Genomic DNA, 27,881 nt, shown 5'->3' on the forward strand with positions numbered 1-27,881 from the left:
CAGGGTAAGGCGGTGGCCATTTTATCACGCAAGTGTCCTCTGAAGAGACGGGTCACCCCCAGCACCGGCCCAGCCAACCGCCGACCCATGCAAGGCACCAGTCAGCGGGTCTAGGGGACCTGGAACCGCATACACCGCGTGAATTCCAATCACAAACAGTCATCCAAAGACCCCACGATTTCGTGAGACACAATCACTCACCAAGTTTGCCCGGCCACCTTCTCCGACAAGCGTCCTGCACCACGTGCGTTCCGACCACCGAATCAACAGAGCACACCAGGAAGAGAACAAATCCCCTCACCTTAAGCATCACGGCCGCACCATCCATCCACTCTAAAACCTACCGGTAGGTAAGTACTTGGTTACCTAGATACCACCGTGTGGTACGCCGCCTACAGCAAGACTTTTTAAAGCAACACACTAACTTTCAAGGTAACTCGACACTCCTATAAGGCTCGTAAGACTTTAGACCATAGGTCCAGCTGGGAAGACGTCCACCTACCTTCCCACCTAGAGCCTGACCACCTACACTCTTCTCCTCCACCCCAATCTCCCCCCCCCCCACTCAAGACCTCATCGGAGTAGCATTGTGCCTGCTCAGTAAACAATTTTCACTCCCTAAGTTGTCTGTCTCTTATTTACCTTCATTTTCCCTCCTATTAGACACACCAACACTATCTCCACATCCACCACCAGTTATAGCCCCCCTCATAGGAAGAGTGCACCTAACCACCCTATAACATATATATATATATACACACACACACATACATACACATACCGTACATATATAAATATGTATATATTTTATATTTTTTAATATCCTATTTTCATTAATATTTTTCATCTGCCTGCACAATCGTATTTCTCTGCTTTCTCCTACCATAACACCATATATTAACGGCGTTAACTGTCTCTTGTCCATAAATAACATCTTTCTCTGTTAAAATCTATTGGGGCTGTATCAAGAGAAGACAGTTTTACGTTCTATAAATATGGAGAAGAGAAAAAATGTCTTATCTCCAGCTGTAATAAAGTACCATATTCATGGGACTGTCTCTTCTTTGCTCATTTTAAATCATGATCACCTGTTCTCTTTTCCTCACCTTTCATATCTCTACTAAATGAAATTACAACAATGGCTAGAAAAGCAATTTTACACCCTATACATTGGTGATGGTCAAAGATGAGCTCCTCGAAATTATGTACTTTGATAACACTGCTTGACATAGAAAAAGTGTTCATAGGAAGTGGCAGCCGCCATACCTTAACTAGCTTCCCACAACCTCTTGTGAACAGATAAAGAAGTTTTTATTTTTTAGTTCAAATCGTGACCAATTCAATAAGTGGGGTTTACCCTGCACATTAAACCACAGAAGTGCACTTTTTCCACATTAGGTCTCATAGTCCTGAAGGTATGCATGCACAATATTAGTGCACATGGGCATGACGTGGCACCAACAATGCAGTGCAGAGTACAGAGGTTTATTTGTAATTTTTGTAATTATTTGATGTCATTTTTTATGAAGAGGTCATTTGAATACCTGGTATACAGTTTGAGTCTCCCATATCCAAAATGCTTGGGACCAGAAGTATTTTGGATTTTTCTGTATTTTGTAATATTTGCAAACCATAATGAGAGCCTAAACAAGCAATACGTTTAGGTTTCATATACACCTTATACACATAGCCTGAAGGTCATTTTATGCAATTTTCGGCATGAAACAAAGTTTGTGTACACTGAAATTAAATGTGTCACTTTCTCAGTTGGCGCTCAAAAAAAATGTGGCTTTTGTGATTTCGGATATGGGAGATTCAACCTGTACGAAATTTGTAACAGTGCAGCTTGGAAGAGAAAATCAGATGTCACGTTACAACAACACAGTTCATTGAAAATATTATTAAACATACCATTACAGCTGGATTTTTCACAGTGATGCAGGGTGTTGTAGCTCTCAAAGATCCACTGATACCATGATAATACTTAAAACAAATTTTTATTTCAGCTGAAAAGAAAAGGTCAAATTAGTTATATTACATTTGCAGGAACATAAATTATCATCAAACTTGAAATTAAATTAATTATAATTTAAAGTATATTCTTAGTAAGCACTATAACACAAGACAGAGTAACATTAGGTACTAAGCCCAGCCTGTTAATGCTAAAACCAACCTTTGCTGAAGGGTCACTAAAGATAAAATACAATCTCTTATTTACAAGTGGCACTAATAAAATTCACAAATATATAAGTGAAAGTCCCTTGAGATATTTAACACTGAATTAACATTTGCAATAGTGCTTTTTGTAAACTATTGTCATATATAACTACTTCATTGTGGGATTACTGAAGGCATGTTTTCTGTGTGTTGGAAAATATACTATGATATGGAGGTCCCACTCATGGACTTCCTGTAGTAATGCATATCTGCACAGCCTGGCGCAGGCTATTACTGATCTATGATCGAGAGAAAAGTCATGTGTGGGAGTGAATGTGAGGATGACCAAAGGAGGAAACATTTCCTTGAAGTTAACTGTTATGCCATAGTTAGATTAATACCTATAGTAGCAGCAAGTCCTGTTCAACGTGATTAAATCACAACTACTATACTATTCTTATAACTCAAATCCTTTTTATTTTAATGCAACATCAATCTAATATCGTAAAGTCATTAATATAAAATATAAAACTGCATGTATAAATGTCTTACATTTATTTCCTGGTAATCAGCATAGTTTTCTTATTAATTACCTAACCATGTTCTAGCAATCCTTCACCAACACTCTGACCGGGCGGGATGCACTAACACAGTGCAAAACTTACCACCGGACATCGCATTGGTACTGATCGCATATGCACTAACATATGCGATCAGTACAGCAAAGGACAGCTCTTCCGATAAGCAGCGATCTCCGCTGCGCCCTGGACTTCCGGGTTAATGACCCGGCAGTGCATCTGCGCATGCGCAAAGTGACGCGGCAGCCGCGGGGCATGCTGTGAGGGATCCGATCGGGTCCCTCATAGCAGCGCGATGCAGTAGAAGCCGCATCGGAGCCCGGCGGCCAGGACAATAGTGCATACGGAAACGGGGCTTTTACCGCATTTTCCGTTTAGTGCATCTCACCCCTAGAATCCTATCCTGTCATGTTCTCAGGAAATCATTGTATTAAGGGCCCCATATATCTGCCGGCCGTTACACCGATTCTCCGATCCGATAGGAACTGCTGAACCGAAATAGCAATCGGTGGCCATCGATTTGTTGTGAAATCAGTGCAATTCTTCATGTTAAAAATGCTCGATTTACTGATCGCGATCAGGTTTTGATCGTGATGAGCAAATCCAGCATATTGGATTTCCCTGATGCCCCGGCACCTGGGTATCAGGGAATTGGCACAAAACACTGCAGCTAAAGTAGATTGAAATCAGTATTAGCATAATGATCAAGAGACTATACACATGGTTGTGTTGTTTTGTTATTTTGTTTTAAAAATAATTTAAAAGCAAAACAAAAAAAAAAACGAGAGACATTGGGCCAAATGTAATAGGATGAGAGTTTAGAATATGTGAGAGTTCAGCAGTAAACTCTCACAGTTTTTAAACTCGGCCAATGTAATAGAGTCCGAGAACATACAAACACATGTTTTTAGACTCAGAAAACTCTCACGATTTAAACTGTCATCCAGATATTTTCCCAATTTTGAAGATATAACTCAACCATTGTGAGACATACTTGCCTACTTTTGAAAATGGGATTTTGGTACCTACCGGTAAATCCTTTTCTCTGATTCCACAGGGGACACTGGAGGTGCTTACGCTGGGGTATAGAGGCGTGGATAACTGGAGCCGGCACTTTAATTTAGAAGTGTGAAGCTCCTCCCCTCTATGCCCCATCAGCCCTCAGTTTAGAAAATGGAAGACCGAGAGGAGATGGAGAACAAGCTGAGTAATAAAAAGGAGAGAAGAACACACAATAACTGAATCATACAACATACGGAACAAGCCGAACAGGCAGACAAAGAGCGCAGAGGTGGGCGTCCAGTGTCCCCTGTGGAATCAGAGAAAAGGATTACCGGTAGGTACCAAAATCCCATTTTCTCTTTCATCCACTAGGGGACACTGGAGGTGCTTATGCTGGGGACGTCCCAAAGTTTTCACAATGGGCGGGAGCGCTCTGCGGCGCCTGCAGAACTAGACGGCCAAAACGGTATGCCGAAGCAGCAAACGTACCAAATTTGTAAGACTTGATGAACGTGAGAACTGAAAACCAAATGGCCGCACGGCACAATTATGACGTGGAGGCTCCTCTACCGGCCGCCAATGAATCACCCACAGAACGTGTGGAATGAGCCAAAATGGACGAAGGAGTCCCACGGTCGGCACTAACATAAGGCTGATGAATAGTCAGCAGAATGCAACATGCCAAAATCTGCTTAGACGCTGGCCAACCCCTCCGAACAACAACATAGAGGACAAAAAAAAAAAAAGCGACTCAGACTACGAAGGGACGCTGTCCTGGCAACATAGATGCAGAAAGCCCTAACCATATCCAAGGTAGAAGAACCAGCAGAGTCCTTCACCGACGACTGTACCACAAGAGGCTGATTGAAATGAAAAGCCGACAACCCTGGGAAGGAAGGCGGTACCGTCCGGAGTTCCACCCTAGGTGGCTATAAGACAGAGCACCCAAATCTGAAAATCTATGAGCCGAAGCGAGAGTCAGAAGGAGGACAGTCTTTCAATACTGGTGCTTAAGATCAACTTCCTCCAAAAGGTTCAAACATGGGCGACCACAGAAACAGAAGCACTAAGTTTAGATCCCAGGGAACTTTTGGAGGTACAAAAGGGGGCTGCACACGCAAGACCCCAAGAAGAAACGTCTGCACCTCAGGAATGAGGGCCAATTTCCCTTGAAAGAAAATGGAAAGGGCACAAACCTGCACCTTTAAGGTTCCCAGGCGAAGGCCAGAATCCAGACCTGTCCGAAGTAAAAGCAGAACCGAGACAAACGAAAAGTCCTAGACGGAAGACACCGACTGGAACACCCTTTGAGATATAAGCACGCCAGAAGCGATGATAATGCACAGCCGAAACTGGCTTTCTGAGGCGTATCATGGTAGGAATAACCGCGTCTGGGATGCCTCTGCATCCTAGGATATCGGTTTTAAGAGCCACCCCGCGAAACGCAGTTGTGCTAAGTTGGGGTGTATGAAAAGGGGCCCTGCTGTAGAAGATCCGGGCGCAGAGGAAGGGGCCACGGATCATTCGACAATAGGGACCGAAGGTCCGACAACCAACTTCTCCGAAGCCAGATCGGAGCCATGAGAATTACAGAGGCTGTCTCTTGTTTATTGTTTGTAGAAGACGAGGAAGAAGCGGAATAGAAGGAAAAAGGTAAACGAAGTCGTAGATCCACGGACTTGTCAGAGCGTCTACTGCTTCCGCTTGCGGATCTCGAGTTTTGGACACGTATACCGGGAGCTAACAATTCAGTCGTGACGCCATGAGGTCCACCTTAGGACCTCCCCATCGATGTATCAGCGCGATGGATGAAGCATCCATTCCCTGGGATGGACATCCTGTCGATTTAGGTAATCTGCTTCCCAGTTGTTCACACCCGGAATGAATACCGCCGACAGGATTACTGACTGGTTCTCGGCCCACCGAGCCATGCAACTCCGAGTTCCTCCTAGGCGGTTGATGTAAATGACGGCCGTCGCATTGTTGGCCTCAACTCTTACCGGACGAGCCTGTAGAAACTCTATTGTCTCTATCAGAGCATTGTAAATCGCTCTGAGTTCCAACACATTTATGGGCCACGTCTGTTCTAGAAGAGACCATCTACCCTGAAAGTGGAAATCGAGGACTACTGCTTGTCATCCTCGGAGGCAGGCATCCGTGTTACGATGATCCAATCTCCCACTCCTAATTTCCGGCCCGCTAAAAAATTGGTGGATTGCGTCCACCAGAAAAGGGCCACTCTGGTAACCGGGCTCAGACGGATCTGTCGATGTAGAAGCAGATGAGACCCTGACCCCTGTGCTAACAGGTCCAGCTGAAAAACCCTGGAGTGGGGCCGGCCGAACTTCAGTGCCTCAAAGGCAGCTACCATCCTTCCTAAGAGATGCAGACAAAGAAGCATTGACACCTTCCTTGTTCTGAGGACCAGCTGAACTAACAACAGGATATCCCTGGCCTTGTCTGTTGGAAGAAAAACCCTCTGTGATTCCGTATCCAATATCATGCCCAGAAATAGAAGTTTCTGGTACAGATTGAGATTTGACTTCTTGAAGTTGATTTTCCAACCGTGTTGATTTAGAGTGTTATAGGTCAGTAAGGCATATCTAATAGAAGAGATACCGATGGAACCTTGATCAACAGATCATTCAAATAAGGGATTATGCGGGGAGCCGAGGATAATCCGAACGGTAATGCCTGAAACTGGCAATGATCTTAATTATGGCAAAATGCAGAAAAGCCTGGTGTGGTTCCCAAATGGGAACAAGGAGATAAGCATCCTTGATGTCCAGGGATAATAGGAAATCCCCTGGTTTCAAGCTCACAATGTTCACTCCTGATGACCGAAGGAGAGCGACCATGACTGACATGAGTTTGGATGATACATCTTCAGATACAGGTTTAAAGACTTAAGGCTTAGTATGGGTCTGACCGAACCATCCGGTTTGAGCACTACAAACAGGTTTGAGTAAAAACCCCATACCTCGCTATGCTCCAGAACCGGAACTAGCACAGATGACACCACTAGAGACCTGAGAGCCTCCTGTAGAATTCGTAGTGAAGAACTGAGGTGGAGGGGAGACTTCGAAGTCTATTCGGTACTGTGAATCCACGGTTCTGAAGAGGTCTGGTTCCAAACTTGTTGAAATTCTTGCAAGCGGGCTCCCACCGCAGGAGACCCCAGGTGGGACGGAAGACCTTCATGCCACCTGTTTCTCAACTGGTTAGGCTCTGGTCTACGTGCAACCGTGTGAGGACGACCTTTAATTCTGTTGCCTCTGGTTGCGTGGGAACTTTCTGGCTCTACCACAAAAGGAATGAGGCACTCGAAAGGAATGAAACGAAGGTCCAGTATAAGGTCTTCTGAGATCCTGAAATAGCAGACGCAGATATGCGAGCACTAATCTGACTGTCAGCCCAGCAAACCACAGCCTTGTTAACCCAGGCGGTAACAAGGGTAGGTCTAAGTTGAGCCCCCACTGCGGTATATATAGATCTTAGTGTTGTCTCCATCCTACGATGCGAAGGGTCCTTTAAAACAGTAGCTCCCGACACTGGAAGTGCTGTTTTCTTAGAGAGACGGGAAACAGACACATCTATAGGAGGTGTTTCCCACTTCTCCATCATGGATGATGGAAAAGGGAAGCCAGACGGAAACCTACGTGGAATTTGGAACCGCTTATCTGGCTGCATTGCTCAACAGATGCTGTCTTATAAGTACTGCGCATCGAGGAATTCTTCGACTGACTCTGACTGGAGAACAGACGTTAGAGTATGCACCCATTACCTGAACCAGGGTGTCTGGAGATTTGGTTAAGCCAGCTATCCAGGGAGGTTAAGACCTGCGCGCCTCAGCCAACTTTGCTAAGTCTGACATAACTCCTACCACATCAGTGGCCCATGGCGGTATAGGAGTTAGTAATCGCCATCTGTGGATCCATTGTTAGCATCACATAACGTACAGCAACTGGTATTCCCAGGTGGTCCCATCCAAGTACTAACCAGGTCTGACCCTGCTTAGCTTCCGAGATCAGACGAGATCGGGCGTATTCAGGGTGGTGTGGCCCTAGGCTGGACCCCGTGGCATGTGGCTTGGTCTGTTTGTTGTTACACTTAGAACAGACAAACGTTCTGTTGGACATGGTACACACAGTCACCCACAGAAACACAGCATAAAACAAAAAAGACGCAGACAAGCTAAAAAACAAGAAGGCTGTGGGACACAGAGGAGGAGAAACCCCCTCCCACAGATCAGACTCCCCTGCACTTACACCCCAGTTACTTACAGCCTCTTTACCAGGATGTAATCAGGAGATGTACTTGTCCTGCAGCAGAGGAATGGCAGCAGAGGAGTGTCTTTTACACTGCAATCTTCTTGTAATGGAGATGCAGTATGAGCTGCTGTGTATGAGAGAGCGGCAACCCCGCTGTTATACAGCCGTTGCCGCGTAGAGGAGAGAGACCCGCGCTGCCTTTAAGCTCCGCCCCTTCTTTATGCCCTAAAGGGCTATACAAGATGTCTGGCCATTAACCTCCCCCCTGCGCACCTCACCGCGTGTACAGCGGGGAGAGGTAGAGCAGGTGCAGCCGCGCGGTAGCGCACTTAATTAGCTGCCCCAGGCCACTTAATCAGCGGGGAGAGGGAGAACCGGGTGCCGCGCTGTATCGCTGAGTATCAGCCCCGTGCCTCCTGTAATAGCAGGGGGAGGGAGAGCCGGGTGCCGCGCTGTAGCGCTCAGTATCAGCCCCGCGCCTCCTGTAATAGCAGGGGGAGGGAGAGCCGGGTGCCACGCTGTAGCACTCAGTGTCAACCCCGCGCCTCCTGTAATAGCAGGGGGAGGGAGAGCCGGGTGCCGCGCTGTAGCGCTCAGTATCAGCCCCGCGTCTCCTGTAATAGCAGGGGGAGGGAGAGCCAGGTGCCGCGCTGTAGCGCTCAGTATCAGCCCTGCGCCTCCTGTAATAGCAGGGGGAGGGAGAGCCGGGTGCCGCTGTAATAACGCGGAGATAAGGAGACTCTGCATTAGCTGCCCAGCACACTAAGAACTGTAATAACGCTGGGCAGCGGCGTGAGCGGGAGCCGGGGGATGCGCAGGTGGTTACTCACTGCGTGGTCCCCGATGGAGTCTCTCTGCAGTGTTCAGCACTTCTCTTCTTCCTGTTGAGAAATGTGCTGTGGCGGTAAGGAGCTGTCAGTGCTTTTAGTATAAGCGCTGTGCACTCCTTCCTGCCTTCTATAAGGACAGGGCGCCAGGTACCCGGACCCCACCTTTAGAGAGGTGGCGAAGGGTACTCTAAAGTGTTAAAAAGATGCAAAAAATAAACAAAACTAAATAAATAAAATAGATGTGTTGCTGGAGCACAGCAAATTGTGATCAGCTTCTAGTAGGCACATTTTCTAAACTGAGGGCTGATGGGGCATAGAGGGGGAGGAGCTTCACACTTCTAAATTAATTAAAGTGCCGGCTCCAGTTATCCACGCCTCTATACCCCAGCGTAAGCACCTCCAGTGTCCCCTAGTGGATGAAAGAGAAAAAGCATTTCAGAGAGATTGTGATAGCAACACCTATGTGTGTGGAGGTAAAGTGGACATGTACTGCTACATTTGAGAGGTTTGTCATAAAATTGATTTACATCCAAATGTAAGTGAGCCCCAAAGCAGTTAGTAAGATCTACTTGTTGATGAAAACACTCTGATACTTTACAGAAAATGCATGTAGCCATGGGGATCATAGTGCCTTATAACCAGTGCAGGGAAATGATACTAATGATCCCATTTTAATGTATATACAGTATCTGTTTTTTTCTTTTATATAACAGCTTCATAATGGGGCTAAGGTGCAATCAGGGAGATTGCTGGACTCTTCATGAGTTTGCTACTATTTCAGGGAGTCTTCCTGACAATCAGGGAGAGTTGGCATTTATGATGCGAGAGTTTACTGCTAAACGCTCACATTTTCTAAACTCTTACCATATTACATTTGGCACATTATCACACACACCAGAATTAAAATTAGGTATACTACAGTGGCAAGAAAAATTATGTGAACCCTTTGGAATTACATGAATTTCTGCACAAATTGGACAGAAAATGTGATCTTATTTTCATCAAAGTTACAAGACTAGACAAATATACTGTAGTCTGCATAATCAAACAGAACAAATTATAGTACTTTATTTGTCCATATTAAATAAAAAATTTTTAACACTCCTGACATCAGGAGATGGCTAACCTGGAACTAAATCAATGAGATTGTATAGAAGCCACTAAAAAAAAATTGAGTTTGGTATTCACAGAAAGCAGTGCCTGAGATGAATCATTGAAGGAGGTGATCCGCATACTCTCAATGAGGAAACCATATTCGGGAAAAGAGGGATCCAGAACCCCTTTGCAAATCCAAGCATAAAAGACCCTTTTGGCATAGGTTCTACCAATGGAGAAGTCATTCTACTAAAAAATTTTTAGAAAGCCATCAATCAGTAATTGGTCGGTGGAAGTAGTTCTGCATAAACATAGAACGTATTACACGGGTACGTTACCCACTTCCTCAGACTCATTTATGCATATATTGTTTAGGAGACAATTAAGGGGAGAATTCAATTAGCCCCGATAATAATCTGGGGTGAAAAGGGGTGGTAGCCTCGGCTTTAACGCTAAGGGCTATTCAATTACAGACCTTTTTTCTAGCCCAATAAATTATCTGTTATCGGGCGTTAACACATCAAATCCAGAAAAAGTTCCCGAAGCTATGTATTACCAACATTAAGTGTAGCCTGCGGGCTGCCTTCGGGACTAATTGAATAACCCCGGGGATCAATTAGCCCACTGTAAATTTCCCCATAAAGCTTGATTATGCAAGGATATAAGATGCTTTGCAGATGCTTTGCAGATCTAAGGCAAAGTGACATGATATGTGATATGAATCAAGCCTTGGACAAATAAAACCTCACGAGTCTTAAAAAAAAGTTGACTTGCATAAAGCTGGAAAGGGTTAGAAAAGTATCTCTACAAGCTTTGATGTTCATCAGCCCATGGTAAAACAAACCATCAATGGAGATAATTCAATAGTGGTTGAATAATCCTAGAGTGACAGCTAAGGAAACAGAAATCTCTGAAACTTGCAAACATACTGTATCTGTTGACAAATCTACAAAATGTAAAAATACTCAACAATAATGGTGTTCATGGGAGGATACCACGGAAGAGGCTAATGCTGTCCAAAAAAACCATATTGCTGCACATCTGACATTTGTTAAAGAGCATGTGGATATTCCGCAGTGCTACTGGCAAAATGTTCTGTGGACAGTTGAAACAAAAGTAGAGTTGATTTAAAGGCACAGCATACCAGTATCAAAATCTTAGTTTGGGCTAATTTGCTGTCTCATGGCCTGGACAGCTTGCTGTCATTGATGGAAAAATGAATTCCAAAGGTTATCAAGATATTTGGCAAGAGAATAATATAAGACTAGTTGTCCAACAATTGAATATGAATAAAGTTGGGAGATGCAACAAACAGTAAATAAACATATGAATGGTTAAAAGAAAATTTGTCTCCTTGAGTGGCCCAGAGTCCTGAGCTTACCTTATTGAGATTTTGTGGCATGATCTAGAGTAAGTGGTTCATACTAGAATCCCAAGTATATTACTGCATTGAAACAGGCTTGTAAGGAGGAATGGTCTGCAGTTACAGGAACATTTGGTTGAGGTTATTGCTGCCAAAGTAAGGTCAACAAGTTAGTCAGTGGCATCACTAGGGTCGGTGACACCCAGTGCAGCCAATAGATTCCCTGCGGCAAAAAGGGGTGAGGTCCCGCTGGTAAGGGGGCATGGTCTCACTCTGGGTGCCTGACCAAAACTCCCAGAGATGCTGGGTTGCCCCCAGAGACTCTCCCTGCACTGCCAGCTCCTCCTGATTGGGAACCAGGCGTTGCACAATAACATCACAGTGCGGTGCCAGGCTCTGTCACTGAGAAAGAGCCAGCACTTTGATGTCACCCCATCGGAGAATGACACCCGGCGCAGTCCGCACCCCCTAATGACATCACTGCAGTTATTAAATCCAAAAGTTCCCATACTGTTCCATCCTGTGCTGTGAATATTAACATGGTGCGTTCAATAAAGATATCAAAACGTATAATTTGTGTGTTATTAATTTAAGCAGACTGTGGGTATCATTGTGACTTAGATGAAGATCAAATAACATTTTATGAACAATTTATGCTGAATTCCAAGTAATTCCAAAGGGTTCATATACTTTTTCTTGCTACTGTATATGTATAATGATGTAATCTAGAGCTGCTCAACTTGCTAAAGGATAAGTAAATCTTAAATACCACAAATTGTAATAAAGAAATACTGATTACATGCACAAAATAAGTATTTACATTGTAACAACATTCTGTAGCATTGTACAATTACAGTAGTGCTTACAATCTCATCTTTCAACCACAGCAACACACTGGAAAAAGCTTATTCGCCTACAGTATGTATTTGGACCATACAAGGAATTTTGGTTTACTGGGGTTGCACTTGTTCGAATAATTTTAATTATCTCCTAAGGATCTCCCTCTTCCCAAAGAGGTAGCAGACCTACTCAGATTGTACTATAGCTGCAAGACCCCCGCTTGTGATCTCCCTGTCTTAGGGAAAACCAGCCCTAGCTATCGAGCACTGAGGACTTTTTGAGAAATTGCAATTAGGATTGCTGGTCGTTTTTTATTCATTATTTATTACACACTTCACGTATCTGGGAAGTATTTTGTCTCATTAAAACTGTAGTTCTGTTTAGAAACACTCCTGGAAATGCAACCTCTTTCCAACAATTAAACTTTTCACCGCCAAATCCTGCTGATGAAACCTACAATGAACTTCTGTAGTTACAAGTACAATGAACTACAAAAAGTTATAGGATAGCAGTATGTAAAGGTAATGGTAGGTGGTGTCACTGTACTGTGATGTCTTGGAAATGTCCAGACCTGCATCAGTTGTATTTTGACATCTCGTGATTCAATTTGAACACCGGCTAGGCTGGTCATGGCAAGGCAATGAGAATAATCAGAGTTCGAACAAGGCATGACAGTGGGAGCCCGACAGATGGGACATTCCATTTCTGAAGTTGTGTGGACATTCAACATTTCTCAATCTCCGGTGCCACATGTATACCCGGAATACCTCATGGAAGGTATTAGCACTCAATGCAGAGATAGCACAGTGGCCGAAAATGAGTGCTTCATGTTCGTGAACAGTTGCGTCTGGCCAGAATGGTCTGCGGTAACAGACAAGCAATACTGGCTCAAATTACACCCACATTCAATGCAGGAAGTACCAGACGCAAATCCAGCAGATCAGAGCACAAGTCTTTAGCTTCCGTGGGATATGGGAGCAGAAGACAAACACCAGAGTGCCACTGTTAACACTACAATACCGGACACAGTGCTTCACATGGGCTCGTGACGTTGCTAATTGGGCACTGGAGAACTGGCAACATGTGGTGTGGTCCGATGATTCACGGTTCCAGTTATTTCGGGCTGATGGTAGGATTCGGGTGTGGCATAGACTCCGTGAGGCCATCGACCCCAGTTGTCAGCAAGGCACTGTGAAAGCTGGTGGTGGTTCCATAATGGTGTGGGGTGTGTTCTTGTGGCATGGGTAGGGTCCGCTGGTCTGCATGAACACATCATTGACCAATAACCGCTACTTTGCATTGCTTGATGACCATTTGCAGCCCTTCATGGACTTCATGTACCCCCAAAATGATGGAATATTCCAGAAGGATAATGCACCATGTCATCAGACCAAAGTTGTCCAGAATTGGTTTGAGGAGCATTCTAGAGAGTTCTGACGAATGGTGTAAGAAGTAATTTTGTGCTAGCAATATCCATCTATGAGGAAAAGAGCTAATAAATACATTGTAAGCTATCTTAGCGCCTGATTCAGAGATAGACACAAATGGCACCACTGCTGCGATCCCATACGCAGCGGCTGTGCAGAAATATGCAAATGTTCCAGCAGCTGGGATTTGCATTGAGTCGCCCACCAGCTGTTTAGCAAATCCAACAGATTGCATATAAAGACGCAGTATTGGTAGCATGTCAGTCGATTACAAAAGTTTAGAATAACCCTATGTTGGTGCAGAACTGGCAGAACGGAGACCCCGAAACCTTTGCAACTGCGTATGAGATCGCAGGCTGAGACACACACCGAAAAAGGTTGTGACACATCTGCTTTTGACTCATCAAGAGCGGATGACCAAAGAGTAGGATGCGAGAGATAAAGGCAGAGTGGAAAAAGACTAGCGTTCCCGCAAGGCTGTTTTAGCGGGGCCCTGCCATCCTTCTGGAGGGCAAAAAGCACCCTGCCCTCACAGCCCGCGGGTGGGGAAATGTGCGGTGACCCGGTCACTGCTGGAGAATAGGCGCCGGGCGCATGCACCCAACATCTATTTTCCCTGTCGGCAGCGCTTGGGGGATGCCCAGCATATCTGTAAGTGCCGGGCACGCCCCCAAGAGTCACGAAGATGGGACGCGTCTTATGGACATGCCCCTTTTCAATGTCCACGCCCCCTTTTCCGGCGCGCCGAAGACGTGCCCTCTCTAGCTCCAGCGCCCTGCTTGCCGCCGGAGCTAGAGTGAACACTAAAAGACTACTGGCTGCTTTTAGAGTAAGGATATACTGTATCTAATCCTGGAAATGTTGTTAAGGTGGAAGAGGCAGGTCTGACAGAGGGACTGAATTTGGGTAATGAAGAAAAGGTGGGAGCCAAGGATGACACTAAGTGAGCAGACACGATGAGCGCATAGTGTTGTCGATGGTGAGGGAGCAATGGGGAAGTGTGGTGGCTCTAGCAAGAAGGAACATGAGGAGTTCTCATTTTGGACATTTTGAGTTTATTATTAGCAGTTATTTATTAACAGTTATTTATATAGTGTATACATATTCTGCAGTGCTTTACAGACAATATTTGGTCATTCATATTGAGTTTGAGAATAAATTAAGATATCCATGAGGCAGATACAAATTTGGTTGTCACCTGCATAGAGGTGGTACAAGAGACCGGAGAAGTTCACCAGAAATAGAAGATGAACTCTTGTAGGACACCAACATGTAGAGGGAGAGAGGAGACAGATATAAAAACAGAGAAGGAACAGTTGGAAAAGTAGGAAGTGAACCAGGAGAGGATGGAATCATGAAACAAGTGAAGGGTGTGCAGGAGGAGTGAATGGTCCACAGTGTTGACAGTCAAAGTAAGGTACAGGTGAGAGGTGGCCTGGGGCAGCAGACTTAAGGTCAGGAGTGGGGGCATGGTTCTAAAAGGAGATAACCTGACTTGGGAAAGCCAGGGAGGGCAGTAATTGGAGAGATTAGTTTTTCAAGTAAAGAAGACAAGATGGCTAAATTAAGGGCATCAAGATTAGTGATTGGTGAGAATGAATTTGGGTGATGGATGTGGTAGATACGATGTGGAGAAGCTGAATAAAAGGAGGTGGTGGAAATAATGTTAGAGTATATAAGTTGAAAAAGTCTGAGATGGCACAGAGGTGGGAGAAGACAATATCAAATAAGAGACCATGACAGTGGATGGAAGTTCAATGAAGTTCAATGAAGAAGAGGAGAGACAGATGGTGGCAGTAGCATCTGTGAGATTATGAATAGGTATAAATTACCCAGGATGAAATAGAGAAGGTCCAAGGATAGAAAGTAGGCAACTCTGGCAGCAACATTATGAATAAACTGCAAAACTGAACCAGGGGGATAGTAGATAACGGTTACACAAAGATGGACTGGACAGAAGAGGCAAATGGAGCACACACTAAATGACGAGAAAGAAAAATAAAGCTCAATGAGAATGACTGAGAAGGTGCAGTGAGGAGAGAGTTGGATGCCCATGCTACCACCTTGTCAGTATCAGTATTGCAGCAAGAAAGGTGGTGTTGGAAAAGGAGAGCGAGGATAGATTATGTATGGAGGCCAGTTTATTGCAGACATATTTGGCAGGCCAGAGATCAAAGAGAAAGGAAAAGAGGAAAGTGGGAGAGTTGCTGGTACACAGGGGAATTCGGACCAGAGGGAATCTGAATAGGTAAATGGCAAGGAAATATATTCCCAGCAAACAGCAGAAGGAGAGGAGGAAGATATGGGTGGAAGTAATATGGCCAAGGGGCTTATTGAGGTACAAATAGGAAGGAGTGGGTAGTAGCATTTGCTTTATGTTACTAAAATTTGTTATAGAAAAAACACACAAAAAAGCACAGAGGAGCTGTTGCAGAGGAAGTACTACTATACTCTAATGAATAAAAAAAAATATTCAGGCAATTAAAAACAAAAATATTAATATAAATAATTATCTCGAACAAAACCTGTGGAACAAGAAAAGGAAAGCAGCACGTAAGCCTAATTCCAAAAATACAATAAAGTTTTATAAATATACAGTAGGTGTATTCATCCAAATCTTTTGCCACACTAATATACAATACAATCTGATGTATTAAACATAAAATTAAAAGAAAGTTTATAATCATAAAACTCAGCGGACAACCATAAAAGTACAAAAATATAGCAAAGCAGATTCATAAATACATACTACAAGGGTCAGTCAGGAGCTATGTGGATGGAATACAGGGCCTAATTCAGCAAGCAACGCAAGTGAGAGAAAGCACGGTGCGAGCCGATGTTTGCGATCTGTGCATGCGCGAACAGGTTGCTGAGTTTGGTAAGGGCTCTCTCAGAGTACGCAGGGAGCCCGCAGAGACCTTCGATGTTGATTGATAAGAAGTGCCGTTTGTGGGTGGTGACAGGGGGGTGGTCGACCGAATGCAGGCGTGCCTGTGCGTTCGCACGCTGTTACAGAGTCGTGCATAAATTAATCTCAGCAGCGCCTCTCTGCGTGCATGAATCTCTCAAGTCCTGCGGCAGGGTCAGGTCTACCCTTAGCTTACATGCAGCTTCGATGGCACTCGATGTTCACGATGTCAGAGTAGGTGGCGGCTTTGTGTTTTGCTGGGTGTCTGCTTCTTGTGCTGCGGTCTCCGTGTGTATGCATTGATTAGCATATTCTCGCAGCGGCTGGGTGCGTGCGTCTGCTAGCGTGCGTTCTTTGCTGAATCAGGCCCACTGAACCCAAAATGGATCCCTCACACAAAAAGAAGACGTGTTCCAAATTAAGATTTTTTAAAGTACTCTCAGTGCAACATTTGAAAATCATCTCAACTGGGAGAGTGAACCAGTTTCCAACAGGGCTCCAAAACATCTGCCAGGCCTGGGTACCGCAGGCGTAGACAAGCATAAGGCATGGACACACTTCATTGTGAATACAGGGGCCATCTACAGAATCTGTGGGCTGCCAAAGAGGACTTACCACATCATCTTGGAGGCTTGCCAACAGTGTCCACTCTCCCAGACAGGCCCAGGCACAGGTATGAGTTTGTATCTGCCTCCCATCTCAGTGCAACAATGTCCTATTACTATTAATCAGTGGAATATACCATCTTAAACAGAGGGATGCCGAGAACCCAATCTAAGACATAGCTACCCATAACTTCTTGCTTTTCCTCTGTTACAATGAGGTCATCCTCTGCAGACATCCTCTGGATGAGTGCTGAATTTATTAGAGGAAAACGGAGTATTACGGTGGTTTACACTGCATTTCGCTCTGCACATGATTTGCCACAACTGCCTGCATGAATATGGATAGACAGGATGGGTGGGTTGTAGCAAAGGCCAAGTTCAGTAAGGGTATGTTCAGTTCACACTACTGAAACCATATGCTAGCCAGCACAAAGACACATATACCCCTGAGAAAGCCATATTATTTGGTCATTTCTTTGAAGCTGTGAATTATATTACACTATGGGGCCTATTTATCAACACTAAAATAACGTTTTTAAGGACATTTTCCTTAAATAACGTTATTTTGGTATTCATGTAGCCACTTAGCACAGGAGATATCACAGATATCTCCTTGCTAAGTTCCCCTGCGTTAATTTCCGTTAATATCAACACTAAAATAACGTTTTTAAGGACATTTTCCTTAAATAACGTTATTTTGGTATTCATGTAGCCACTTAGCACAGGAGATATCACAGATATCTCCTTGCTAAGTTCCCCTGCTTTAATTGTGGAAATTGTTGTATTCATCAAATTCCAAAAATTATCAATTTTCGGAATTTGATGCAGTTACTATTCGCCACTGTGAGGTGGCGAATAGCAGGTGAAACTTACCTGTATACGCGTGTGCAGGTCCCCCGACGAGTCCCTCCGGCGCTCTGCTCCGTCCTCAGACTCCGGAGGCTGGTCGGACATGTGTGCTCCCCAGCAGGGCACAAGAAAGTTTAGACAAAAAAAAGGTTTTTGTTTTTTTTTCTAATCTGTCATGTGGTCTGCTGGGAAACCACATGACAGACCAGCAGGACGGAGCCGGAGGCTGCTGCGCGGACAGGTAAGTCGGGGGGGGGGGAAGGTGAGCGGAGGGGGGAGGGGGGTCGGTACGAAACTTAACGCATCTGTAGGCAGTGCTGTGCATGCACTGGTTTTACAGATGTAACAGCGCATGCGCAGCACTGTTTCCAGATGCGATAAGGTAGTGTAGAGAGGGAAAAGTATCTATTTCCCGAAAAGCTGTCATCGCAAAAGTGACAGCTTTTCGGGAATAGATACTTATGGAGAGGTGGAATGATGAATTCTGCCTATAATTAGCTAGAACTCCATGAGAGTTCTAAAGCTAATTATCTCCAGAGAATTTTTATGTTTAATGAATAGGCCCCTATATGCATTGTTTAAGCGACACATACAGTAACAAGGAGTTGTTTCTGCTGTATTAGAGAGGATTTAGCCGGATGTGCTTGTTTAATGCGTATGCCAATATTGCCGACCAGGACACATTTTAGGACGCATCTTAGGATAGTTGCCACTTCCATATATTACTGCACCATGCCCAAAGCATTCAAGTTTAAATAGATTGTCCTCATAACAGCCTGCAGTTTAGCTATTTAGCCTACATATTAATGCACAGTTTAATGACTGTGTGAATTCATGTTACTACATTATCACTATAATTTATCACTACATCTATCACACAGATATAATGGAACAATCACATAGGCAATAATTTTAGAGCATTTAGAATACTGTTAAGAGCTCAGTATGCAACGTTTCTTGCCAGTGTTTTTTTCTTACACTTAAAAGCTGTATCTATTATGCATGACTATTCTGCAAACAACATGCAATTCTCATAAACTCTGTAACCACATCAAACTATTTTATTATATAATCTAGTTTCTAATTTGTGCCAGGGATAAGCATGATACAATAGTACCAATGACATCTACTATGAAAATAAAAAAATAATAGTTATGATATAACATACCTTTGTTAACTCTTTTTCTTCAAGGTCCATAGGGTCCACAGAAGTTACGTTAGGGTATGTGGTTGGAGTGATTCAGGCACCAAACAGTTACAAGCTGGGTCCTCCTCCATATAAACTCCGCCCCTGGCTACAGGCATTTAGTTTGTTACCAAGCCCAAAGCAAAAGAAGGAAAAGATGAGAGGGAAGGACAATTGTACCTCAGAAACACTCTCTCTAAGAAGAGGGAATCATAGAAATACTAAAGAAAAGATTACCCAATAACAGCAGGTGCGTTAGGGTGGGTGTTCTGTGGACTCTATGGACCTTGAAGAAAAAGAGTTAACAAAAGGTGTGTTATACCATAAATCTTAATTTCTTATTCGGGGTTCATAGGGTCCACAGAAGTTACCTTGGGGATGTCCCAAAGCAGTTTCCTTAAGGGTGGGGATGCTCCTGTTTAGTAGAAAGGAGAATCCGACGCCCAAAGGAAGCATCCTGAGAGGCAAATGTATCAAATGCGTAACATTTTACAAAAGTGTGGACAGAAGACTAAGTGGCACCACAACGAAATGCCAACGATGGTAGAATGTGCTGTAACTGTGTTTGGAATAGAGAAATCAGCTTGTGTGTACGCTTGAGAACCTAGCCAGACTTTGTTTGTTAGCTGGCCAGCCTCGCTTATGACAGCCATACAACACAAAAAGAGAATCCGATATCCTAATGGAGTTGATGCGATCCACGTAAATACGTAGGGCGCATACAACATCCAGAGAAGCTTCACCCCTAGAAAGGCCTGAAGACTGGAAGGCTGGAACCACAATTTCTTCATTTACATGAAAGCAGGATACAATCTTAGGAAGGTAACCCGCCCTGGTACGAAGAACAGCTCTATCCTGATGAAAAATCAAAAAGGGAGAGTGACAAGAAAAAGCTGCCAAATCAGAGACCCTACGGGCAAAGGAGATAGCCAGAAGAAAAACGGTCTTCGCTGTCAACCACCTAAGGTCTACTGATTTCAGGGGTTCGAATGGGGAGCCTGTAGAGCCCTGAGAATCAGACACAAATCTCACGAAGCTACTGGAGGGACAAAGGAACATCAGGCAGCGGGGCGATCCTTCGCTGAAACCAAACTGAGAGTGCCACCTCAGGGTGGCCAGGTGGAGAACCCCGGTCTAATCCAGCCTGAAGAAAAGAAAGCACTCAAGAAATCCTAAACACTCCAGGATCATATTTTCTATGTTTACACCACTGAAAATACAAGTGCCAAACTGTAATAAATGCAGGCAGAGAAAGGTTTCCGCGCCTTAAGCATTGTCTGAATTACAGAACTGGAAAAACCTTTGGCTCTTAAGATGGAAGTTTCAAGAGCCACACCATCAAAGACAGACGAGGAAGGTCCAGATACAGAAAGGGACCCTGTGTTAACAGGTCCGGCCTTAGAGGAAGAGGCCACGAAGTGTCTATGGAGAAACTCTGAGACTCTGAAGGTCGGTGAACCAATGCCAAGCAGGGGCTATCAGTATTCCTGTTCTGCCCTCCTGCTTGAATTTCCTGATGACCCTTGGGAGAAGGGAAAACAGAGAATACAGGTATACTAGCTTGAAGTTCCAATTCACTGCTAGAGCATCCACAAATTAGGCTCTGGGATCCCTGGATCTGGACCCGTACCTGGGGACCCTGTGGTTGTGGCCTGAGGCCATGAGGTCTACCTCTGGAAGTCCCCATCTGTCCACTAGGCTCTGAAGTACTCTCCGCAATGTATATCCTGCCGACTTAGGAAGTCTGCTTCCAATTGAGGACTCCTGGTATGAACACTGCCGAGATTGCTGGAAGATGACATTCTGCCCAGACCAGAATGTTTGATACTTCCGCCATGGCAGCGTGTGCCTCCCTGATGGTTGAGGTAGGCTACTGCGGTGGTATTGTCGGACTGTACCTGGATAGGTCTGCCCTTCAGTACATCCTGTGCCTGAACGAGTGCTCTGAACATTGCACATAGTTCCAGGAAGTTTATGGGTCATCCATTTTCCCTGAAATGTGTGCTGACCGGTCACTGCTCCCCATCTGTGGAGGCTGGCATCGGTAGTGAGGAGCACCTAATTTGAAATCCAGAATGGGCGACCCCTGTTCAGACGAAACGTCTGCAACCACCATGAGAGGGACAGACGCAGCTCTGGAGAAAGACGGATTGTCTGTGACTTTATTGAGTGGTAGTCCCCGTTCCAGAGGGAGAGGAATAGCCATTGCCAGTGGTCTGGAGGGGAACTGAGCATATTCCACCATATTGAAGGTGGACACCATGGATCCCAGAACCTGCATCGCTGAGTGAACAGACGCTGACTGGTTGTGGAGAAACCTGCAAATCCGCAACTGAAGTGCCACAATCTTGTCTTCTGGCAAACATATCCTCTGCGCCAGAGAATCTAAGCATGCACCTAAATGCGCCATCTGTTGTACTGGAAGAAGTGACGACTTCTTAGAATTTATGATAAAGCAGTGTCTGTGTAGACAGGCAATAATCAGTTTGAGATGATGCTGCAACACCTGTGGAGATTGTGCCAATATCAGGAGATCGTCCAGGTATGGCAGTATTCTGACTCCCTGGTGCCTGAGGCAGGTCGTCATCACTGCCATTATCTTGGTAAACACATGAGGGGCTGTTGACAAACCAAAAGGCAGCGCCTGAAATTGGAAATGTTTCTGTAAAACCGCAAACCACAGAAACCATTGGTGGGACGGTGTAATTGGCACATACAGAAATGAATCCTGAATGTCCAAGGACACCATAAAATCCCCTGGTTCCATTGCCAACACAATTAACCGAAGGGTTTCCATATGGAACCTGGGCAACCAGATAAATGTGTTGAGACTTTTTAGATTCAGAATAGGCCGGTGCGATCCATTGGGTTTTTGGATCAAAAATAGGTTGGAATAATAACCCTTTCCTAGTTGATTCACTGGAACCAGGATTATTACCCCTGAATCCAGCAGGGAATGAATGGCCTGCTGGAGGGCCAAGGCCTTTACAGACTCCGCTGGGGGAGTTGTGCAGAAAAGCCTTTGAGGGAGACTTCTCCAGAAAGTAAGGGCGTACCCTTGAGAGACCACCACCCGAACCCAGGCGTCTGTTGTCAGGGGAGGCCCGCCCCATCAGGCCGCGGATTTATCGTCTGACCTGGAAGCTGGACGTCTGTTTGGCCAAGGTTTCTTAGATTGTGGTCTCCTACAAGAACTAGCTCTAGTGGAAGACTGACCCTTTGCTTTTCCTTGCGGCCGAAGAGGCTCAAAAGGACAACTGCCTAGGTCTAGGAGTGGATGTTGAAGGCAGTACAGCCGCCTTGGAGGCTGCCACCGTAGCTACAATCTTATGGGCCAAATAGAATGCCTTCCGTAAACGGAAGGGATTCTAGGGCCTTCTTGGACCTCGCATCTGCTTTCCAGTCTCTTGACCATAGGGCTCTGCGAGCCACAACTGAGGCAGCTGATGCCTTAGAGGACAGAATACCGGCGTCCAATGCCGCCTCTCCCAGATAGGAGGCTGCTTCCTTAATATAGCAGATAATTGTTAGCTGTTCTCTGGAAGCCTCTGGAAGTGTATTCACCAGTGCCTTTATCCATTCCTCAATGGCCTTAGAAACCCAGGCCGTAGCCATGGCAGGGCGGGTAACAGCTCCTGACAGAGAAAAGACCGCCATGAGACAGGCTTCAAGTCTCCTACCTGTGGAATCCCTAAGGAAGGATGCAGATGGTATGGGCAATGTGGCACTCCTGACCAGATGTGCCACATGCGTGTCTAATGTTGGCGGAACTTCTCACTTAGCGCATTCGTTGGTGGTAGGGGCTATAAGGCTGTAACCTTCTTTGTAACATGGAATCGTCTATCTGGAGAACTCCATGCTTCCCCAATAAGTTCAGAGAGGTGCTCAGATTTGGGAAATTCAGCTTTCACAACTTTCTGGCATTTAAACACTGGAGCCTTTCTTAGTTCTGGCTGCTCATTATCTATGTTTAGTACAGCTTTGACTGCCCTAATCAAGGAGGGGACATCCGCTGTTGGAAAAAGGTCCTCCTCTCCTGAGAGAGACTCTTGACAGGAGTCCTGTTTATCCTCACACTCATTAGAAGATGCACCAGAGTTTACAGGCTGGACAGAGTGCTAGGAAGAAGCCATCCGCCTTCTGGTTTTAGGATGTACCGGCCTAGCTGCTTTCAGCGCTTGCTGAAATGCAGCAGGGGACAAAGTCATACTCTGACCTGAGTGGGCATAAACGTCCATCCAGGACGGATGCATAGGGGGCATAAACATAGTAGGTTGTAGCTGCTGAGGGTACCCCATAGTAGGGGTCGGCCTAGGAGCAGATAACCAGTCTACAACCTGTGCCATGATCTGAGAAAAGGAAGCCCAAGGGGGTTACTGCCCAGGAGCTGGTATATTTGACTGATGTGGTGACTCCTTATAACAGTGACCACATAATCCATTCTGCATGAAATCCTGAGGGAATGTCCCCGCTTTACAGGCCATACATGACATCAGCGCAGTGGCTTCAGCCACCTGCTTTTCAGTTTCTTTAGACATAACAATATCCCTAATGTTATGCAAAGTAATACACAATGTGACAATGTTTCAGACCCACAATAACCCACACACCTGTAGCAGAGGACTTATGAGGAGAAACAGCAGTGATAGCTATAACTGACAGTCATTCAGGAATAAAATGGCAGTATAACACACAGCAGATTTCACAAGTCACATGCAATGCAATAATATGTAAAATTATATATATATATATATATATATACACATACATACAATAAGCTCTTTGTAGTTGACTAACAGCACACAAGGCTAAGTAGGATATGGAGCTCTGTATAACCTGGCCACCTAAGGAGAGGTATACAGGCAGACTGACCAAATCTCCAGAGAGTGCAGCTACCGAGAGCACCCGAGAGTGGTCTCTGGCCATCTCATATACAGGGAGGCTGGGCGGAGCAACCCAGATGCAGGAAACCTTGACTCTGGACCAGCATCTTGGTTGGGGGAGGGGCCGCCGGGGAGAGCGTACCTCCCCCCTCTGCTGTATGGATCCACGGGGCACACTGACATATAATGGCCGCCACCATCATCACCCCCGGCTGTCAGGATCCCTCATGTCCCGGTGGTCTAGTGGGGGAGGCAGTTCACCTGGGTCCTTAAAACAGCATCCCCTGGCAGGTCTCCACCGCCTGAGGCACAGCCACGTGGTTCCCTGCCATCAGCGGCCGCAGGGAGCCACCTTACCTGCATCCCCGATGTTTCCGGCTGCAGTTCTGGGCTCAGCGTACATGCTACTGACACCCGTCGAAATCACCAGTTCCCTCACTGGTGTTGCGGCGCTGGCGGGGGTAGACGGAGCAGCAGCACGGGCATCCATCCGGATGCCTAGTGCTGCTTACTCATACAATAAAAAAAATATAAAAATAAACTTGTTTGGGACAGCTGAAGCAGTTCCTCTGTTCAGTAAAGTGCACTCCTGCGATCCAAACAAAAAACTAAATGCCTGTAGCCAGGGGCGGGGTATATATGGAGGAGGACCCAGTGCATCCTGAAAGCTTGTAACTGTTTGGTGCCTGGATCACTCCAACCACATACCCCAAGGTAACTTCTGTGGAACCCATGGACCCCGAAGAAGAAATAAAGGAATAATGTTTTTAGCAATAAATATTGTAGTTAATATTTACACCCCCAAGGCTCAATCACCCATCACTAAAATAACATTTCCGGTTAGCCATATAGAAAGTTCAATTCCACATACTAAAATGGGCACTGAATTGGGTATTATTGGAAGTACCAATAAGAAGCTGTAAGCTCTGTTTCTCCTGTCTTCCGATTGGTAAACAGTCGCCTATACCCCATAGACTGCATGCTAAACAAGCTTTTGATAATATGGAAAATATATGCATACTTACATTCTGCAATTCATTAATTAGATTTGCCACCCTCTATGATGGATCTAATTATCCACATTGCACTACACCTCCCCTCATAGCCTACTAGCAACAAACAAAGCTCATTCTCCTCCCATATGAACTTATCATTAAGGTAAATGGGAAGATCACAATGGGGCATCAACACTCACTTTGCTTGTTTCAAACATCCAAGCAGTAAGAGAAAAAGCAATGTCCAGCATGGGACCAAAAAGATTTCATTTATTTCATTAGACTCTAAGCAAAAGTAAAAAGTTATTGTTTAGTGTAAGTTTTACAACCAAAAGTGAACATGACACCTACATAGGTGCCGGCAGCTGGTATAGTGTCCTTAATGGGGCAGGGGCGACATTGGAAAATAAGTGCCTGCACGCTATTAACACAGGGGTGCATATCTCCTTATGTACAATGCTGCACCCTCTAATGTCACCTCTTCTTATCCCGCTCACCTCTACTCCTCCTCCACAAGTGCACTGCTCTATTCCTGCGTTTCCTCTGCACCTGCTACACTCCTTGCTGTCCTACTAAAAAACACACACTAATAGATGGAGACTGACTGCTTCTAACATTGGTAAGTCCATGGCAGTATTTGTTTTTCATGTATTTTCAGTAGCCACTACAGTTTTTTTTATGTCTTCGGAATGCTTGCTTTTTCATATTGCCGCAACAGGAGGATTTGATAGCAAAGCAAAGAATGGTTAAAAACAAAGGATGCCAAATATAACTAACATGATGTTGTTATAGATAAGCTAATCTGGTCTATTTACAATTGTGCCCCAAGTGTAAATTTAAAAAGGTTTCTGCACTGTACTTAGTCCCAGTGGCACACTGTCCAAAGTACATGAAAGCGGCTTAAGCTGTCTTTAATATAGTGGTGATTCAATATTGTGAGGATAACACTAAATAATATATACCACCTTAATTGTTCATATCAGCTTCAGATTCTAATGTCTCAAATGTGGGTCATGTTCAGTCATTGAATTTACATTGATGGCAAGAAACCATAAAATGAAACACTTAACTCCAAAATTGAAATGCTCACATAGAAACCCTGAAGGTAAAATACATTACTTACTGCCATCCTAGCACTTCACTACAAGTCTATTAAAAAGAAAAGTACTGCATTTTCACTCCATTACAGATAGAAGACCCTCTCCCACATATTTTGGTTCATACCCGGCAGATGGGATCTAGTACAATACAGAACCTGAGGCTGTAATCAATGAAGCTGCTTTGATATCAATGGCCATATCCCTGGGAATCAACCAATTCACATTCTGAAAATCTGTGAAATCACTCTACTAGATGGAAAACATTCTCATAGACATGAATGAGTGTCCCTTAAGCTGGAGGGTCCTGCTCAATGATATACATCTTCATTCAATAGAAACCCTTAATGTGCACTTAAGGCCAATGCTACCAATAGACTACTACAGGCAGTCCCATAGACAATGGGCATGAATGGAAATTACAACTTTCATGGTCTATTTACTAAAAAGTGATGATGGCCCTGATTCTCAGTTACCTTTTATCTCAACTATAGAAAATCTCCTATCACACTCATTTACCAAGAAAATATTGCCCAAGCAGCTGAGTGGCCGACAGCGATAAAGGTAAACACTGCTGCCTCAGCCAGTCTTTGTACATCCGAGCATGTCTGACAGCCTTATGGTTTGCACATGCTCAGTGAAACTGGAAGCCCTAACTTGGGTTTTCAATTCCACTTATTAAATTTTTCTTTAAATAATATAGAAAATGATGTTTACCAGTCTTCTACCTATACTGTATGTACAGTTTCATCATTGTGAACTAAATAGCAATACATTCTTGCCAACATTTTTAAATATATACCAGGAACACACTGAACTGATGTGTGTTTTGGACACTACAATGTTATTGTGACACATTTAATGACTTTTACCATACTATTTTGCAATCTAAATACTTAAAATAAGCGTTTTCTTCTACAGTGTAGACTCTACAGAATGAGAAAACATAGTAAGAAATATACAGTATCTTCCCTGAAGATCTAGTACATTTTATGCGTTATTGGCATTAAGTAATAATCAATATGAGAAGCATTATTTAATAATAACAGCCTTTTTCTAGATAAGTAGATAAATTACTGGTGGGTGAGCAGAACTGTTCTGAAAAGGTCTCTTAATCCTTGCTCACTGTCTAATTTTAATATTATTATATAACCATGATATACAGCATCTCTTTATAGCAAGCAAATAATGTTATACAGAATTTGTATCAAATAGATTGACCTCAACACGATTTAGATGTGAATAGCTGCACTCTTCTAATGGTAACTGGTGAAAACACTGGAATTAGGCTGCAGGTAGCAGTCTGTTAGTTGTAAGACTTGCTTGTAGACAGATCTTGCACCCAGTGCTGCAAAAAGTACCTTCACCCTGCTCATGCACCTTATCATGTATATGCACTTTTATAGAGGTTTAACTCTCCCCGGCGGGCTGCCTAACCCTAACCTTCCCCCTGTGATGCCCAACTCTATCCCCCCCTTCCCCGCAGCCTAACCCTCCCTGGGGAGTCCCTAACCCCCCCTCGGCTAACACCATACATGCCCCCCTTACCTTCATTTGGGATGGCGGCTGTCGGGATTTTGACGTCAGGCTAAAGTCGGGAGTTGGGATTTCCACGCCTATCTTTAATCCCGAGTCGGGCTTTCAACATCGGCATCCCGGCCACCGGTAAATGAACTACATCTCCTTATTTAGGTCCAGTGAGACCCATGAATAAATGTTTCAGGCCATGTAAAAGAAATTGGGAGTTATCAGACATAGGGGCCTATTTACTATTGGGAGCGCCGTACAGAACAGC

At 44.6% G+C, this 27,881-nt stretch overlaps 1 protein-coding gene and 1 pseudogene across 3 annotated transcripts in view; both read right to left on the minus strand.

Moving 5' to 3' along the window:
* HECW2 (HECT, C2 and WW domain containing E3 ubiquitin protein ligase 2) overlaps positions 1 to 27,881 on the minus strand; it is a 455,376-nt gene that overhangs the window by 187,969 nt on the left and 239,526 nt on the right. For 2 of the 3 annotated variants that reach the window (XM_088451025.1, XM_088451024.1), the window contains exon 6: positions 1,912 to 2,006. In XM_088451025.1, the coding sequence (XP_088307151.1) occupies positions 1,912 to 2,006 (95 nt within the window). Of the gene's footprint in view, positions 1 to 1,911; positions 2,007 to 27,634; positions 27,704 to 27,881 lie in introns of those variants that run through there. The other variant, XM_088451026.1, reaches the window with a different exon arrangement.
* LOC148501014 (5S ribosomal RNA) lies at positions 7,690 to 7,806 on the minus strand (annotated as a pseudogene).

The sequence above is a fragment of the Taudactylus pleione genome, unplaced genomic scaffold (genome assembly GCF_031769625.1).
Source record: "Taudactylus pleione unplaced genomic scaffold, aTauple2 ptg000536l, whole genome shotgun sequence".
Taxonomy (NCBI): Eukaryota; Metazoa; Chordata; class Amphibia; order Anura; family Myobatrachidae; genus Taudactylus; species Taudactylus pleione.